This window comes from Pelophylax lessonae (assembly GCF_965119305.1).
Source record: "Pelophylax lessonae genome assembly, chromosome: 2".
Classification (NCBI taxonomy): Eukaryota; Metazoa; Chordata; class Amphibia; order Anura; family Ranidae; genus Pelophylax; species Pelophylax lessonae.
In genome coordinates, this window is record NC_138769.1 from 441,925,400 (window position 1) to 441,944,615 (window position 19,216).

General features: G+C 41.6%; 2 protein-coding genes across 2 annotated transcripts in view; one reads left to right on the forward strand and one right to left on the reverse strand.

Annotated features, from left to right (window-relative positions):
- Positions 1-16,079, forward strand: part of ST6GAL2 (ST6 beta-galactoside alpha-2,6-sialyltransferase 2) — a 295,701-nt gene extending 279,622 nt beyond the window's left edge. The window contains exon 6 of the mRNA XM_082246744.1: positions 14,647-16,079. Within this exon, the coding sequence (XP_082102870.1) occupies positions 14,647-14,909 (263 nt within the window). The 3' untranslated portion in view covers positions 14,910-16,079. The remainder of the gene's footprint in view (positions 1-14,646) is intronic.
- LOC309546977 (pinopsin-like) overlaps positions 1-19,216 on the reverse strand; it is a 265,613-nt gene that overhangs the window by 1,236 nt on the left and 245,161 nt on the right. The gene's annotated exons all lie outside the window — the stretch shown is intronic.

Here is a 19,216-nt window from a genome sequence, read left to right on the forward strand (position 1 = left end):
TACCACATATTCAGCTGTGTCAAATCACAGCTGATCACAGGTCTAAACAGGATTTGCTGGTTATCGGTAATCCTCCCTTCATGCTGACAGGGTATGAGAAGATGAGAGCCAAAAACTGACAAATCCACACAGGGGACATCTGCACTGACAATCAGGACACTGATCATTAGTGTCCTGATTATCAGTGCAGCCCCAACAGTGCCCACCAGTGCTGCCAATCAGTGGCCATCAGTGATGCCTGTTAGTGCCACCTATCAGTGATGCCTATCAATGCCACCTCTTATTGCCGCCTCTCAGTGCCGGCCTCATCAGCGCACATCAGTGAAGGTGAAAAATTTACTTATTTACAAAATTTTATAGCAGAAACTAAGAAAAACTTTTTTTGTTTGTTTAGCAAAAAAAACGGGATTAAAGAAAAGAAGAGGAGGTGGTAAAGAACTGCAGGAATACTATCATCCCAATCATAAAGTAAAAAAACCCTCCAAGGATGGGACTATTTGTAGGCATAATCAAACACCAAAAATATCGACAAATATATAAAAAACTTTTTGAAAATCACAATATAAAAATATCCACAACTAGGTGGAGATGCGGGCTAAAGGGGTATAGACATGATAGAAAAGTACAAAAAAGAACTTCTACATAAGTAAAGACACATGAGATGAGACATCCTTCGGAAAAAAAAATAGTTTACCCTCCCCCTAGACCAGAATTGACATTATGACGTCGCTCTGGTCCTCCAAGACCATAGAGGTGATTAGAGACAATCAAGTCTCTGAGAACCTCTATAGCCAGCCGTGCAACCCGTTAGATTGTTTCTTGGGCATGTCGGTTAAACAGTAAGCCTGGGAAACACTGGCGGGAGGGGGGGATATCCCCTCCCACTGCTTTAGAAAGCGATCCAGTGGCTAATTAGCTGCTCTGACTTCTTTCATTAGAAAGCTAGTCGCCGGCTTCAGCCATAAACCACTTGCAAACCACAACATATATATATATATATATATATATAGTATCTCACAAAAGTGAGTACACCCCTCACATTTTTGTAAATATTTTATTACACCTTCAACACTGAAGAAATGACACTTTGCTACAATGTAGTAGTGAGTGCCAGCTTGTATAACAGTGTAAATTTGCTGTCCCCTCAAAACAACTCAACACACAGCCATTAATGTCTAAACCACTGGCAACAAAAGTGAGTACACCCCTAAGTAAAAATGTCCAAATTGGGCCCAAAGTGTAAATATTTTGTGTAGCCACCATTATTTCCCAACACTGCCTTAACCCTCTTGGGCATGGAGTTCACCAGAGCTTCACAGGTTGCCACTGAAGTCCTCTTCCACTCCTCCATGATGACATACCGAAGCTGGTAGATGTTAGAGACCTTGCACTGAACCACCTTCCGTTTGAGGATGCCCCACAAATGCTCATTAGGGTTTAGGTCTGGAGACCTGCTTGGCCAGTCCATCACCTTTACCCTCAGCTTATTTAGCAAGGCAGTGGTTGTCTTGGAAGTGTTATTGGGGTCATTATAATGTTGGAATACTGCCCTGCGGCCCAGTCCCTGAAGGGAGGGATCATGCTCTGCTTCAGTATGTCACAGTACATGTGGGCATTCATGGTTACCTCAATGAACTGTAGCTCCCCAGTGCCCGCAGCACTCATGCAGCCCCAGACCATGACACTCCCACCACCATGCTTGACCGTAGGCAAGACACACTTGTCTTTGTACTCCTCACCTGGTTGCTGCCACACACACTTGACACCATCTGAACCAAATACGTTTATCTTGGTCTCAATCAGACCACAGGACATGGTTCCAGTAATCCATGTTCTTAGTCTACTTCTCTTCAGCAAACTGTTTGCGGGCTTTCTTGTGCATCATCTTTAGAAGAGGCTTCCTTTTGGGACGACAGCCATGCAGACCAATTTGATGTGTATGGTCTTAGCACTGACAGGCTGACCCCCACCCCTTCATTCTCAGCAGCACTCATATGTCTATTTCTCAAATACAACCTTTGGATATGACGGCGAGCACGTGCACTCAGCTTCTTTGGTCAACCATGGGAAGGCCTGTTATGAGTGGAACCTGTCCTGTTAAACCGCTGTATGGCCTTGGCCACCGTGCTGCAGCTCATTTTCAGGGTCTTGGCAATCTTATTCTAGCCTAGGCCAGTGATGGCGAACCTTGGTACCCCAGATGTTTTGAAACTACATTTCCCATGATGCTCAACTACATTGCAGAGTGCTGGAGCATCATGGGAAATGTTGTTCCAAATCATCTGGAGTGCCAAGGTTCGCCATCACTGGTCTAGGCCATCTTTCTGTAGAGCAACAATTCTTTTTTCAGATCCTCAGAAAGTTATTTGCCATAAGGGGACCATGTTGAACTTCCAGTGACCAGTATGAGAGAGTGAGAGTGATAACACCAAATTTAACACCGCCTTGTAACACTAACGAGTCACATGACACTGGGGACGGAAAATGGCTAATTGGGCCCAATTTGGACATTTTCATTTAGGGGTGTACTCACTTTTGTTGCTGGCAGTTTAGACAATAATGGCTGTATGTTGAGTTATTTTGGGGGGGGGGACACAAATTTACACTGTAATACAAGCTGTACACTCACTACTCTCGATTGTAGCAAAGTGTCATTTCTTCAGTGTTGTCACATGAAAAGGTATACCGTATTTATCGGCATATAACACGCACCTAAATTTTAGGAGAGAAATTCAGGAAAAAAGCTGAAATTTAAAATAAACAGCTTTGAACTCAACATTTTTTTTAATCAAATGCAGTTTTACCAGTGCCCACGAATGCAGCCTCATCAGCGCAGTGCCCACAAATGCAGCCTCGCCAGCGCAGTGTCCTTAAATGCAGCTTTGCCAGCCCAGTGTCCATCAATGCAGCCTCGCCAGCGCAGTGCCCATAATTGCAGCCTCGCCAGCGCAGTGCCCATAATTGCAGCCTCGCCAGCGCAGTGCCCATACATGCAGCCTCGCCAGCGCAGTGCCCATAATTGCAGCCTCGCCAGCGCAGTGCCCATACATGCAGCCTCGCCAGCGCAGTGCCCATAATTGCAGCCTCGCCAGCGCCATTGCCACTGTCCGAATCACAAGTCCGGGAAGCAGCAGCAAAAGATAGAATGGGGCGGGGGCGACGCCGAGGAGAAGGAAGGACACGCTGTCATCGGAAGTCCCGGTGCCTATGATAGACGTCGGCATAGGAGGCGGGACTTCCGATGACACTGCGTCCTTCCTTCTCTTCGGCGCCGCCCGCCCCCTTCTACCTCTTGGCGCTGCTTCCTGGCCTTTTTTTTTTTTATATCGGCGTATAACAGGCATTGCTGCTTTTTCCTCCATTTTTTAGGAGGAAAAAGTGCGTGTTATACGCCGATAAATACGGTAATAAAATATTTACAAAAATGTGAGGGGCATACTCACTTTTGTGAGATACTGTATGTATTACGGTTGGCAAGTAGATATTTTAGAACAGTATATTCTAAATATAACTTTAGATTAAAATGCAGAATAAGTATACCCTTATAATGCAGATTTTACTGGAGGAATGATGTTTTTGACTCAACATTCACAGATATACAGGGATTAAAAAAAAGGTACATTGGCACTTGTTTAGAGGCTTAAAGCAAAGAAAGGTTCAGGTAACCTGAAAAATGAAGTGAAAATGACTTCTTAAACCTTAAATGATGTAAATTATTATAAATCACACCAGCCATTCTTGGGGGAAAAAAAACTTCAGTTTCTTAAAAATGCTATCTTTTCCTCTATCGTCCATTGACAGACACAGCCTCATCTTCATGAGCTGTGTGGGTTATGCTGCCACCTGCAGGAGTAGTCTAGTCAGTACGTTAGTGCAAAGTTTTGACATATACACGCCCACGGGGCTGTCCCTCCAGACATAATCCTCACAGACACAGCCCAGCACATCAATTTGTTTCTGCCTAGAGAAGGAGTAGGACCTAGGTTTCCTGCTGGGTCTCCGGTCTCAGTTTTTTGTATTCTTTTCAGGATTTTCTTTTATTTCTCTTTACTCACTTGCTAGCTAGCGTTCAGGGAAGAGTTTCCTGGTGATCTACAAGCAACGATGACGGCTGGAGCTTCGCACTGGATAATCTAGATCCTTATGGTCCTCCCAGCCTACCCTACGAGCGTGAGCAGGTTATAGTCCCACACTAGGCCTAGCCACGACAGTGCCTCTTTTCCGGATGGGGACAAGCCTGCGAACGGATGCCTCAACAGGACACGATGACCTGGAACCCCCCTAGTCACAGCGTACCCCTCGGCTGGCAGCATCCCCACTTCGGGTGGGACCCAGTCCATGGTATGGGGAGTAAATGTGTCCCCCTTGCCCCTGCTGGCCTTGGGGGGATGTGGGCCCTCTCCTGGGGATAATAGGATTGTGCCTTCTAAAAGATTCCCCTGGCCTGGCCGGTGCCCTGTTTGTGTGTACACCCCCCCTTCCCAGTTCCTGCGGGGGGCTATGTGTCTGCGGCGCCTGGTGCCTGGGGGGGGAGCAGGGTACCTTTGGGATAGTGTCAGTCCATAGTGTCAGTCCCTGACCACATGGCAAGCCCTGGCCACTGCCATCTTAAGAGTGGGCATGGTAGTTTTTTTCCCCATAGACTTGTATGGGGTAGCCCTTTTCCCTGAGCTTCCTATTGCACTGTATGCACATCCATGTTTGTGTAGCCTTTGTGCAGCACTGAGCAGCGTGACCTTTCATTCAGGCAAGATCACTTCCTGTGTTCTGTTTCCTGCTGCTGGCCGAGGCTTAGTCCTGTCTCTTTCTGCATGCTGCTGGAACGATCAGGAGGACGTTTTCTTCTCTGAGGTGGTACAGTACTGGGGTCCATGCAAACATATCCCTGCACGCTCTGCTGTTAGTATAGTTTAAAGGGGATCTCTGCAGACCGCTGCAATCGGTGGTGGGAACCGTGATCGGCGCTTCTTAAAGCGACAGTGCTCCGTTTTTTGCAACTTGCACTATAGAGTCCCAAACTGTGAAATCACCCTCGGACCCACTCTGTGCGACTCCGGACCGTCCAGATTGCAGTCGCTGGCTGCAGTTTCAGCAGCTCTGGAAAGCCTAGCGACAAAAGTTGATTTAGTCATGAAAAAGGTTGATAGCCGAAAACGGCTGTTGCCTTCTCCATCTATGGAGGTGTCCTCTGATTCAGAGGCTGATGAGGTTTCCCCAGATGCCCCCCTTCCTGAGGGGCTATCCTCACAGTCAGATGGTGAAGAGGATCTGTCCTCTTCAGCTGCAGCACGGGAACGTGCTTTAGTGGAAGCACTGATTATATCGGTAAGGGATACTTTAAAATTGGCTGATGAGCCCTTGCCGGCAGGGACACGGGTGGCTTTTTTGCTCTCAGAAGTCTCAGAAAGCTAGCAAGGTTTTCCCTTGTCCCAACACTTTTCACAACATTGTGAATGACCAATGGTGGCGCATTAAGCATGTGTTAGTTGTGCCAAAATGCTTTAAACAACGGTATCCTTTTGCTGAGCTTCTGGAGGGCTAAAAAGCATTGGGGCAAGCCCAAGGCCAGTCAGTCCGGTGCTGCTGACAAGTCCTCTTCAGCAAGAAGGCACGTCCTCACCCGGCTCAAGGATGGGGGGACATCTGCGCTTCTTCCAGGCACCCTGGACTTCCTTCATTCAGGACGATTGGGTTTGCAAACTGATTTGTTCCAGGTACAAGATCAAATTCTAGTCCCTGCCAGGGGACAGGTTTTTTCAGTCAAATCTTCACCTGTCTCCAGACTGTTTGAAGGATCTGCGGGAGGCTGTGCAAGATCTCCTGGCTCAAGGGGTGATAGCGCCGGTTCCTCAGCAGGAACGCTCTGAGGATGGCAAGGTGCTTCCAATTCTGGACCTCAAGGCTCTGAACCATTTTATGCAGGTGCAGAAGTTTTGAATGGGGTCCATTCCGTCAGTGGTAGCATCATTGGATCAGGGGGATTTTCGGGCCTCCATTGATCTCAAGGATGCATTTCGCCACGTCCCCATTTTCGAGGGACACCAGCGATTCCTCCACTTTGCGGTGGCAGAGGAGCACTTACGACCGCACAGTTGTCAGTTAAAGTAACGCAGTGCGAATCACAAAAAAATGACCTAGTCATTAAGGGGACAAATCCTTCCGCTCCAGCAGTGGTTAAGGGGGGATATGATCAACATATATAAATACATAAGGGGTCCATATAGTGAACTTGGTGTTATTCACACCAGGTCAACACAGAGGACAAGGGGGCACTCTTTACATCTAGAGGAAAAGAGATTTTGTCTCAAAATACGGAAAGGTTTCTTCACCGTAATAGCTGTGAAAATGTGGAATAGACTCCCTCCAGAAGTGGTTCTGACTAGCTCACTAGATTGCTTTTAAAAAGGCCTGGATTCTTTCTTGGGTTTACATAATATAAATGGGTACTAATATTTATAGGTAAAGTTGATCCAGGGAATATCCGATTGCTTCTCGAGGGATCAGAAGAATTTTTTTTCCCTGCTGTATCAAATTGGATCATGCTTTGCTGGGGTTTTTTTTCGCCTTCCTCTGGACCAACTGCAGGTATAGGATTGTGTATATGGGATTGTATGGTTGGATTTGCTTTTCTGTTTTTTTTTTTTTTTTTTTTTTTATTGGTTGATCCAGATGGACTTTTTTCAACCTGACTAACTATGTAACTATATTGCATCTATAACAACAGCATGGCTTAGAAGTATAAAATTCTGGGTGCTTAACTGGCCTGCCTACAGTCCAGATTATTCCAGAATAGTTCAGAGTCCAGAATATTTGGTCCATCTTGAAATGAAAAATGCAACAAAGATGACCCAGGACTCTTGAGCAGTTAGAATCTTATATCTGGCAAGAATAGGACAACATTCCTCTCCTCAGTTCCCAGACAGAAAAGGAGAGATGCTACGCTGTGGTAAACATGGCCCTGTCCCAACTTTTTTGAGACTTATTGCTGCCTTTATAGTACATTTTCTTACATTAAACTATTGATATGTTGTCTTTTTTCTATTATAAATAAAATATGGGTTTATGAGATTTGCAAATCATTACATTCTGTTTTAATGTCGATTTTACTCAGTGTCCCACATTTTTTTGCAATTGGAGTTTTTTTTTCTTTTTTCCTTTTTCCTTTTTTTTTCTAACCTAATAATTAATGATTTCCTGTTGACTAGTTTCAAAGTATCTACATAGCCAAAACTGATACTCCCTTTGCCTCCCTTTTTTCTTTGGTGTGGCTCTTGTGTTTAAATTGTGCTGCCTAGTGCTGTGATATGTATAAAACCAGATATAAAGAAGCATTAAGATTAAATCTTAAGAAAAGTTGAATTGGCTGCCATTAATAAAGTCAGTATTGAAAGTCACCCCCAATGTATGCTCAGCATTCTCTGTAAACAACAGAACAAACCTATTAATCGTCTGACTTGGGCATGGATAGGCAGAAACCAAAACTTAGAAATCCAAAACAAGCCTTGCCTACACCTAAGTTCCTCAACCTAATGACCTACAATGAGGTGGCCTGCTTACCAGTCTGCCAGTTCAGCGAAGGCTTAGAAGAAGGACTGGATGGCAGTTAAAAGTATATGACATACAATGAGTTAGCCTGCTTACCAGTCTGCCAGTTCAGCGAAGGCATAGAAGGAGGACTGAATGGCAGGAAAAAAGTATGTGCAGCTTTTTTAACCACTTAAGGACCAGGAGGTTTTACCCCCTCAATGACCAAGCCATTTTTTGCAATACGGCACTGCGTTATTTTAACAGTGCGATGCTGTACCCAATTAAAATTGTAATGTAATGTAATTTTTCCCCCCACAAATAGAGCTTTCTTTTGATGGTATTTGATCACCTCTTAAGTTTTTATTTTTTGTGTTATAAACAAAAAAGAGAAACAATTCAGAAAAAAAATAAAAAAATTTTTGCTTTCTGCTATAAAACATTCCCAATAAAAAAATTAAAACAGATTTTTTAATCAATTTAGGTCAAGATGTATTCTGCCACATATTCATGGTTAAAAAAATCCTAATAAGTGTATATTGATTGGTTTGCGCAAAAGTTATCGGGTCTACAAACTAGGGGATAGATTTTGTGTCCTTTTTTATTTTTATTTTTTACTAGTAATGGCGGCGATCAGCGATTTTTAGCAGGACTGCGACTTTGCGGTGGACGGATCGGACACTAAACTGACACCTTTGAGGGGATCAGTGACATTACTACAGTAATCAGTGCTAAAAATATGCACGGGAAGGGGTGAACACCAGGGGTGATCAAAGGGTTAAGTGTGCTCCTAGGGAGTGCATTGTTGAGGGGATCAACTCACTGGATGAAAGAAGAGACCTGTGTTCCTAAATAGGAGAAACACAGGATGCCTGTGCTCATCTCTGACAGAACAGCGGTCTGCCTTGTTTACATAGGCAGTCTGCCATTCTGTCTCCATTGGGAGTGATCACTGGTGGCCAGCAGACATCATGTCCGCCGGATCCACTGATTGACTCCCCCTCTGGGCAATCGCCTCCCCCCACTGTCTGTTTAACAAAGCGACGTACATGTACATTGTTTTCGCATTATAGAGCTAACCTGCCGCAGTTAAACTACGGCGGCTGGTCGGCAAGTGGTTAAGATATTCAGTGTTCAAGTATGCCAGGCTGAGAATAATGCTACAGAAGCATGCAGTTACGTTTTTGTCCTTAAAGCTAACCTCCCCCAACAATAAACTAACCTCTAAAAACCCAGATATACAATGTAAAAAAGCTCTCCCTGGCACCAAAATATACCAGCACTCAGAATCACTGATTTAAGGTGTTTGTATCCCTAAAAAAAAAAAACTAAATTCCTGTTCCCTTAAGGCAGAAAAAATAGCACAGTGCTTGTGCAGTGCAATTCTTCTCTTCCTAACTTTTAATAAACCTGGTTGATCCTACCATCCTACCAGTTCCGGTGTCCCCCTGCCTCTGGTGACCACGATAATCATGGCTGCTGAGTCCTGATTACCATGGTCAGGTTATGTGCCTCGTCAGCCACAGCTCTCTTGCCCCTCCCTCCCTGTCAGCATGAGAGCGTATCCTCCCTGCCTCTCCTGCCACTATTCAGCTGCATAATGCAGCACATATCAATGTATGCCATGCAGATATGCTGCCATTAACAAAAATGTATTTGTTTAAAATGAAAAAGCAAAATACCGTTTGACACCGCACCTGTGCGGTCACGCGATCCCCTCTGCTGGTTGTCTGACGTCACAGGGGAAATCTCTGGCCCATCCTGCCTCTCTCCATAGAACGAGGCTTGCCAGCACAGGCAGATCACGTGACCGCACGCAAGAAACGGTATTTTGCCTTTTCATTTTAAACAAATGCTTACACTTTCGTTAATGGCAGAATATCTGCATGGCATACATGTCACGAGTGACTTTACAAACACTTTAATATACAGTGTGTATTCAAATACAAGCACTCTTTATCAGCAATTCTACTCATTGATTTAATGGAGTGTACAAGTGTGCATTATATGTTTCAACAGTATAAAATATGCTCATGCAACGCTAGTGTGGCTCCCCAGTTATTCCCTACAATGGGATAACCGAAGACACTGTATAAATGTTACTATTCCAACATTTCTCCTTCTCCCGAAATGAACACTGTTTTTTTTTTCATTTGCCCTTGTACTTCAGTAGATTTTTATTGCTTCTCTTTACTCAGTCTGCTTCCTGAATACATTAGATCTCAAACACTTTTCATTAAATGGAAAGTTTCTGATGACCTTTAGTGCTCTCCAGTTGCTCATTATGGCATGCAGAGCAAGATAACACATTACCCACTATTTATTGCATTTGAATAATGAATAAAGCAAGATTGCAGGCATTGAACATGTATGCGTACAATCATTAAAGTTTGCTATTTAAAACAAGAAAGAATTTGCTTTAGAAAGAAGACTGCCTGTAGGGAGATTTGTCCCTTCTTTATACTGCATTTGCTACAAGGATTGTGAGTCAATTTCTTTAGCTGAAATATCACATTTTTACAGGGCTATATTTGTCATAACTTAAACATACTTTGAAAATGCTGCTAACTGACTGCAATCCTTAAACTGCATTACCACAAAATGGTAATTGTAGGGTATTTGTTAAAATATTCCTGTCATCCTGGGTATGGACAGTAATGTCCTAAAAGAGTAGGGGCGGTGCTTGTGGTGATGCAGAGAAGTCATCCAATGCCTATAGGAATTTCTGAGGGGTGTTACTTAGTCCTGGGAAGAGGTATCAATCCAGGTGAGACTATCTAATTCACTGTCTTTTTGTAGGGCGACTTAGGCAATTGACTAGAGCAGAGGAGCAAAAATATAGTTATCAGTCAGAAGGTAAATCATGTATGCTTACTATTCCAGGCTGCTTTCTGCCATGAGGTGGAAGTCTGGAGGAGGAGAAGTAACAAAAATGGATATTGAAACACCACACCAGCGATAAGAAGTCCAGATACAACTCTTTTCCAATAAAAGTCAAATACAAAAATATCAATACATGGATCTGTTTTTTTCTAGCCCTGATAGTAATGGCGTTTTGGACTCCCAAAATGCATTGACTACTCTTCCGATTGTCCATTTGACCGTATTTGAAATATAGTTGTATCCAGAGCTCTATGCAGTGGTGTGGCACTTCAGTTTCCATTTTTATTTTACTTTTTCAAACAAAATTAACATTATTTGATTTATTTAATTTATTATTTATCATTAACAAAATTTTACTGAGTTTTACAGGAAGGAAAATTAGTTTTCAGAATTATAGGAATCCACAAATAAATATCATGTTCACGTCTGGTTCACACATCAGAAACAAGTCTAACAATGTCAAGCCATATATACAAGACAGATACATATCATTCCATGAAAAGCACATTGGTCCTCTGCCTGTCCTCATACCTTCATCAGCACAGTTGTGAGTGACTAGGTGGATTGAACCAAAGTACTGTATATTTCACACCATGAAACATCTTCATTTTCCATTTTTGTTACATTGCACTACAAGCTAAGGAAAACGTGAAGGTTCTTTGGGGTGTAGAAGCCACCTGCACAGGAACCAGATTATTTACATCAACAACAATACTTTAGGATAGCAATACCAATAAGATAACCTTACAGTCAAATGCTCTTATTCCACTTTCCCCAACAGCCCAGGAGGAGAGGCAGTGTGGTTGAGTGACTCTAGTGCATTAAATAACCGCTTGCCAACCATATCACTGACATGATTGGTGACAAGGCGGCTCTGTTGCGCAGGATCACATACCTAGTACGTGATCCTTCACTTCTGAGTCTGGTGTGCGCATGCACGCTGGCCGCTCCTGCTGTGATTATACACAGCAGGAGCTGATCTGCAGGTACCGCGGACTCAATGTCATATCCCACATTATTTCTCCTTGTTGTATTGATGTACAATGAATGGCATACAGTGGTCTAAAAAGGCATATGTAAAAGGTGTGAACAAGGCTGTTTTCAAAACACTTTCCAATTTAACTGTATTTATTTCCCCCTCAAGCATTTTTGTTCCCTATTTCTCATGAACTTTTCCCTTGTACTTGGGGGGGGGGGGGGTGGAGTTAACAATGAGTGGTACAGGCATTAAGCCTGTGCCACTCTTCTAAATAGAGAAAATGAAGCAGATCCTGCACCTAATTATCGAAAGGGCATAAGCCCTATTGTTGAGCGGAGGGGATCTAATCCATTTTCTATGCTGTGTCTGCTCCAGGCCCAGCATAGAGAGCAGGAAAGCTGGAGATGCTTGTTCCTTCTCTTCACACCTTTGTCTATTTGATGGACAGAGAAAGGCACGCCTGCAGTCTTCCACGTTACCAGTAGTTCACATCCACTACACCAGGTCCAATCTAGTGAGGATCTATGACAATTTTCTTTACTAAAAACTGCCACAATCCCTTTGTCAGTTAGGCACAGGTAACATAGTCCTGAAACAGGTTTATCTGCTTTGTTAACGTGGCAGTTGCCACTTACACCAGTTTTGTGTACCGTTATAATAATGAAGGAAGTTTTGTTCAATTACATAGATGGGATTAAAAACAAAAGATGCACACACTCAGGTGTATTTGTCACTTGTTTTTTGGGGATTGTACAGGATATCTTTGCTCTGGTCTATGTAGGTACCCCACTCCTAGGGAGAGTCATAATGGTGCAGAATTATTGTAAAATATCTCCTCATGATTGGACCACTTTGCACGTCAGCAACACTGTACTCAAAGACAGGAAAGCAAAAAAGGGTAGATATAATTGCAGCATGATACGTGAAACCATAACCTGCATTAATAGCACCTGACTCTGAATATATACAGTGCATTGCGAAAGTATTCGCCCCCCTTGAACTTTTCAACCTTTTGCCACATTTCAGGCTTCAAACATAAAGATATAAAACTGTAATTTTTTGTGAAGAATCAACAAGTGGGACACAATCATGAAGTGGAACGAAATTTATTGGATATTTCAAACTTTGTTAACAAATAAAAAAACTAAAAAATTGGGCGTGCAAAATTATTCAGCCCCTTTACTTTCAGTGCAGCAAACCTGTGTGTAATCAAGTCTCCGTATAAATGCACCTGCACTGTGATAGTCTCAGAGGTCCGTTTAAAGCGCAGAGAGCATCATGAAGAACAAGGAACACACCAGGCAGGTCCGAGATACTGTTGTGGAGAAGTTTAAAGCTGGATTTGGATACAAAAAAATTTCCCAAGCTTTAAACATCCCAAGGAGCACTGTGCAAGCGATAATATTGAAATGGAGGCGTTTTAGATCACTGCAAATCTACGAAGACCTGGCCGTCCCTCTAAACTTTCAGCTCATACAAGGAGAAGACTGATCAGAGATGCAGCCAAGAGGCCCATGATCACTCTGGATGAACTGCAGAGATCTACAGCTGAGGTGGGAGACTCTGTCCATAGGACAACAATCAGTTGTATACTGCACAAATCTGGCCTTTATGGAAGAGTGGCCATTTCTTAAAGATATCCATAAAAAGTGTTGTTTAAAGTTTGCCACAAGCCACCTGGGAGACACACCAAACATGTGGAAGAAGGTGCTCTGATCAGATGAAACCAAAATCAAACTTTTTGGCAACAATGCAAAACGTTATGTTTGGTGTAAAAGCAACACAGCTCATCACCCTGAACACACCATCCCCACTGTCAAACATGGTGGTGGCAGCATCATGGTTTGGACCTGCTTTTCTTCAGCAGGGACAGGGACGATGGTTAAAATTGATGGGAAGATCAATGGAGCCAAATACAGGACCATTCTGGAAGAAAACCTGATGGAGTCTGAAAAAGACCTGAGACTGGGATGGAGATTTGTCTTCCAACAAGACAATGATCCAAAACATAAAGCAAAATCTACAATGGAATGGATCACAAATAAACATATCCAGGTGTTAGAATGGCCAAGTCAAAGTCCAGACCTGAATCCAATCGAGAATCTGTGGAAAGAACTGAAAACTGCTGTTCACAAACGCTCTCCATCCAACCTCACTGAGCTCAAGCTGTTTTGCAAGGAGGAATGGGCAAAAATTTCAGTCTCTCGATGTGCAAAACTGATAGAGACATACCCCAAGCGACTTACAGCTGTAATCGCAGCAAAAGGTGGCGCTACAAAGTATTAACTTAAGGGGGCTGAATAATTTTGCACGCCCAATTTTTCAGTTTTTTATTTGTTAACAAAGTTTGAAATATCCAATAAATTTCGTTCCACTTCATGATTGTGTCCCACTTGTTGTTGATTCTTTACAAAAAATTACAGTTTTATATCTTTATGTTTGAAGCCTGAAATGTGGCAAAAGATCGAAATGTTCAAGGGGGCCGAATACTTTTGCAATGCACTGTATATATATATATATATATATATATATATATATATATATATATATATGTATATATATATATATATTTTTTTTTTTTTTTTCACCGCTCCTGGAAAACCCGTACTAAGAGAAATACAGGGGCTACCACTGCTAACCTGCTTTTGAGAATACTGGTTTCCTGGCTGTAACTGATCCAAAATAATCATGTGGATTAGAAAGAGTGAATTCAGAACTACTGATTGTTATATTTCCTGAAGTGGGCAACTAGCATTTTCAGAAGGAAAATTCTGAAATCACAGCTTCCATGCTATAGATTTGTCTGTTTAGGTTAAAGTGGCAGGTTCTGTCGAAGGTGTAACCCCCATGCCATCACTACCACCCAGTGCCATTAGAAAATACCCAGTGCTGTGATCTCCTCCCGGGGTGCAGTGCATGGGCCTGAGCGACTGAGCACAAACACTGTCCCACAACAAAGGGCAAGAAGTAATGAATGTATTATCTTTGACTTTATCCAAAATAGAGGACACGGGGATGGTAATAGTTAAAATAAGTGGGTTGGTGTTTTTTCCCAAGAGAATCTGTCCTTGAAGTGACAAAGTCGTTTTATTAAGTATTATGACTTGAAGGTTAGCTCACATTTTTGAGACTATTTATTCACAAACTCAAAAATAATTGGGGTTCACAAAATGTTTTTCTTAACTATAAATGAAGATGTTCAGTTAATGAGAAATAGTGTAAGACAATATATTAATATTTGATTCTTCCTTATTTTTCAGGTATCATCATTATGATGTCTTTATGCAGGGAAGTCCATGTGTATGAGTACATCCCTTCTTATAGACAGACTGACCTCTGCCATTACCATGAACAATATTATGACGCGGCATGTACCTTGGGGGCATACCATCCCCTTCTCTATGAAAAAATGCTTATTCAGAGGATTAATCAAGGAACAGAAGAGAATCTTCTCCGAAAAGGGAAAGTCACATTGCCTGGATTTAGCTCTTTACACTGTCCTGTCAATGATCATATTACATAAGGAATGGTCTCTTTGTGTTGGAAAAAATGTGCAATAATCTGTTACTGTTGTTATGTATGCAACAATACTTGAAGAAGACATCTCGTAGACCCTTGCAAGGCACAGGTCTCTAAACTTTAACTGACTAGTGGACATAGAACTGTCTAAGCCATTGAGTATTTATTTCTGTTTTGTCAGAACAAGGTAAGCTCTGTAACAAGTGGAGAAATTTTGTGAATGTGCTAGTTAGAGAAAAAAAAATCAATATTCTACTATGGACATGAAGGAGCTGCTCTTATTGATCCATATTGTGCCATACGTTACCATGTTATTAAGAAGCTGTCAGTTTCTTTTGTACTTATAAATACATCAAAACCTCTTCCAAAATGTGTGACCTTGATCTTCTGGACTTGAAATACCCTTATTGATTCAATGTCTATGTGGCCCATAATTAAATGCAGTCTTTTTTTTTAACATACCATGGCTCATCTGGAGGACATATACGGACACGTGTATATTTTTTGCTATTTTGACCAATTGTTCAACATTGTACAATATCTAACAGAGCGTCACATGTACTCTGGGGTGCTATAGGAAAGGTAGTGTGTTAGGCAGAATACAGAATAATTAAAAGGTCATTATAGTAATAGCCATGGATAGGGATTTCACAGGAACCCTGTATAAAACAAAATGTTTTTTTTTTTTTCTATTTATGTCCCTTTACTGCATTGTACTGATCTGCACTAGATAATGTTACCTGAGACTAGAATGTTTGCTTCCTCCCCCACTATTAGCTAGACTTGTTATCCTTCTCCTGTAAATGATGGACTTCTAATACTGACTTGTATTATTCTCCTTTGTTCCCAAATACGTCTACTACTGGTTGCAGCATAGGTAATAGAAAATAAGTACTGTAAATGGCAAGCACAGAAATGTTATGTGAACACTGATTTTGTCTGGTAAGAAAGCGACATTCGTTAACAGTCTGCAAAGAACGATTTTACACTTTGTCTACAGACCCCCTCTAAGCTAGAGTCATTTAGCTATGAATCAATTGAACACACCCTGCATTGATGTAAACAACACGGTTTGCAAATTGTGGACAGAATTGGGGATATATGTTAATTCTGTCACACAGCAAGACAATGCTACACAGGATCAGTGAAGCATTTTATGAGCCAGATTTTCTATGAGGCTGGTAAGAATTGTAGCAGCAGGAATCAGAGATTTCTGCTGCGGCTCTGAGCAGCTAGGTGCAGATATTGGCCATGTCCACTATAATGATACACTACCACTATAATGTCCACTATAATGAACAGCCGCTGCTTTTTGCGACTCTCTGCACAGCCAACGATTGCCTGCAGTGATCGTTGCTGGAGGCATTTTGTGTGCATCCAGCAGCAATCACTACAGGTAATCACTGTCTGTGCAGACAGCAGCAAATAGCTGCGGATGCCAGCGACCTATCATTATAGTGGATGAGGCCAGCTACCGCACCTAGCCATTCAGAGCCACAGCAGAAATCTCTGATTCCTGCCTCTACCATTCGCATCTGTCTAAATCACCAGTTGGAGTGTAGCTTCATTCTACTACAAAGTATCACTGTGACAAAAAAAAAAAGATCAGCCCATGACCACTTCCTAATGTGCATCTGGTTTGTCAATGCAAAATCTTTCACAGACCTTTTGGAATCCTGTATTAGTTTGCTGCTCAGGATTCCAGGAGCCTGGGTCACCAATACACAAGAAAACCGTTGCATTGATTTGCTAAATGTGAGGCAGACTGATTTGCGTCTAAGTACTGTATGTTGCTAATCTGCTTGATAAATCCCTCCAATTAATAAAATAGATTTCTGTTAGAGTAAATATAAACTATTCAATAGATGAAAATAAGGCTTAGTAGTTATAGTTACTTTTTTAGAAAAATGTTGCTTGAAAAAAACGAAACTAGTTATTATTTAAATCATTTTTGATTAAAAATCAGAGTTGTAAAAAAATATTGGTATGTGGTCACAGATGAACATAATGTTTTTTAAGTGTCACATCTGCATACATTTTTTTTTTTATTTTGCACACTCTAATTAGCAAAGTCCTAATTAGATATAAGGAAATGTCAAAAGAAATGGTACTTGTATAGAACGTTGTTTATAGTCTGCCTGGGAGCTGTTCAGCATCTGTGTTAAAGAATGTGTCTGCAGCTTCTCTTTCATTTTAGAAACATATTATTTTGGAATGTATTTGCATATAGCTTGCAATAAAGTTAGTCTGACTGCATATTCAGCTGTAGACAAGCCGCTTTGCGAATAACGCATGATAGAATATAGTGTTTGACTTACTAAAGGGAGGAGAATATGTGGACAAGGGACCACACTACTGTATGTATAGAATTTTCTGAGCCTTTTTTATGAAGTATTAATGTCTCAGATAGCAGAACCTGTAATATAAATGAAAGGAGGTCTTTTTTTGTTTTACCTGAGTCAAGTCACCACATGGGCACAGTCTTATATGGTACTTGTTGTTATAACATGATACAGTACACTGCTGAGTAACTGAGCTGCCTCACCTGCCACTTTAGGCACTGGTACACTGTGCACCCTCTTTATACATCCTGCTTGTTTTTTGTAAATTGCTGTTATTAGGATGCACTTAAAAGAAACTGGAACATTAGGTACTTCTGAAAATGCTGTCATGGTTATTAAATGGCTTCTGTTATTTTTGAGTCACTGGCCTAGAAAAAAAAAGCAGATCAGGAGTTCTGACTTCATAGGCTGTACTCACTTGTTTCAGGTCAGTATATCAGAAACAATTGAAGCCAGAGAAAGCCAAGCAATTCACATTTCCAAAGGAAGTCAGGAATGGCAGCCTATGTATTTGTTTTGACATTGGTTTTCTTTAAAGCTATTTTTATTATGTACCAGTATGGTATAATCAAATGGCACTGAATTGTGCAACTCTTAGCATTTACACTTGATAAATCTTGGGCACATGCCTTGAGTTACTCTTAATCAAAACCCTGTGGTTCAGTGTTGTCACACAACTTGGACTTTCCAAGGCTTTCAGTACTCTTAAGTATAAGTGTTGGATATATTTGTTATGAAGTGACAAATGTATATTTGTAGATTGGATCCAGCAAAAAGGAAATTTCCCTAGGGATTCAAAAAAGTTTCAGTATTCCTAGCTGTTTTGTTAAGTTCACTACTCAGCAGGACCGCTTTTACAATCATCACTGAATTTTCAAAGTATTATCTGAAAGAATTACTGTGGGCCCATTTACACTTCTGCGCTAAAGGATGCATTACCACACATATTACCACACATATTACCACGACATGTGGTAATGCACGTAATGTGCTGCAACACCATTAATTTTGAATGGCAGTCCAATGCATTGAGGCAATGCACCTGTGATATAGGCCAGTGGTCTCAAAACTGCAGCCTGGGGGCCAAATGTGGCCATTTGCTTGCCTTTATCTGGCCCTCTGGGCACTATTTCCCCAACTGACACCAATAATGGGGCACTATTTTTTCTACTGACATGATCAATGGGTCACAATTTTTCCTTTAATTTTGACAATTTGGCAATATTTCTCCCATTAAAACCAATGAAGGGGCACTGATGCTGGGGCATTTTCTACTCCCACTTGCCACAGTCTCACCCCCTAAAGCCTGAAGGACAGTAAACTGGCCCATTGGTAAAAAAAAGTTTGGAGATCCCTAATGTAGGCAATGGGCTGCACCGCTCCTTGGGGTGTGTTGGCAGTCCATTTATTTTAAATGGGCTGCCGTAATGCAACATGCATTACTTCACTACATAAAATGTGGTTAAGTACACACATTACCAATTGCAAAGAAGTATATTGACCCTAAATGTAACCTGGAATTTTGGCTTAATGTCAACCCAGATCCTGGGCACAAAAACTTTTTTTTAATGTTGCTAGTAAATACCTAGGTTGCTTGATTGTAGATAATAGGAAATAATTTCTTGCTATCAGTTTTCTGCATTCAGGAAAGATTAGTGGTTAGTATAAAATTTTAGAAGACTAGAACTGGGAAAGCGCGTTCTAATGAGTCATAGTTTGGTACAGTTAACATGAAGGACTATGTCACTCTAGCAAATTTTTTCTTGAAGGTTCATTCACACTTGTGTGATGTCCATTCTAGTATTTTGGATTGTGGGATGTGTGTTATGTTAAACGGACCAATTTGTTTTCTATGAGCCCTCAGTGCATTTCCATAGACCATGAAATGCAGCTGACTTTTTTTTTTCTAGCACACTGCAAAGCATATGTATTTTATGACATACATTGCCATTTGCTAATGGTCAGGTGT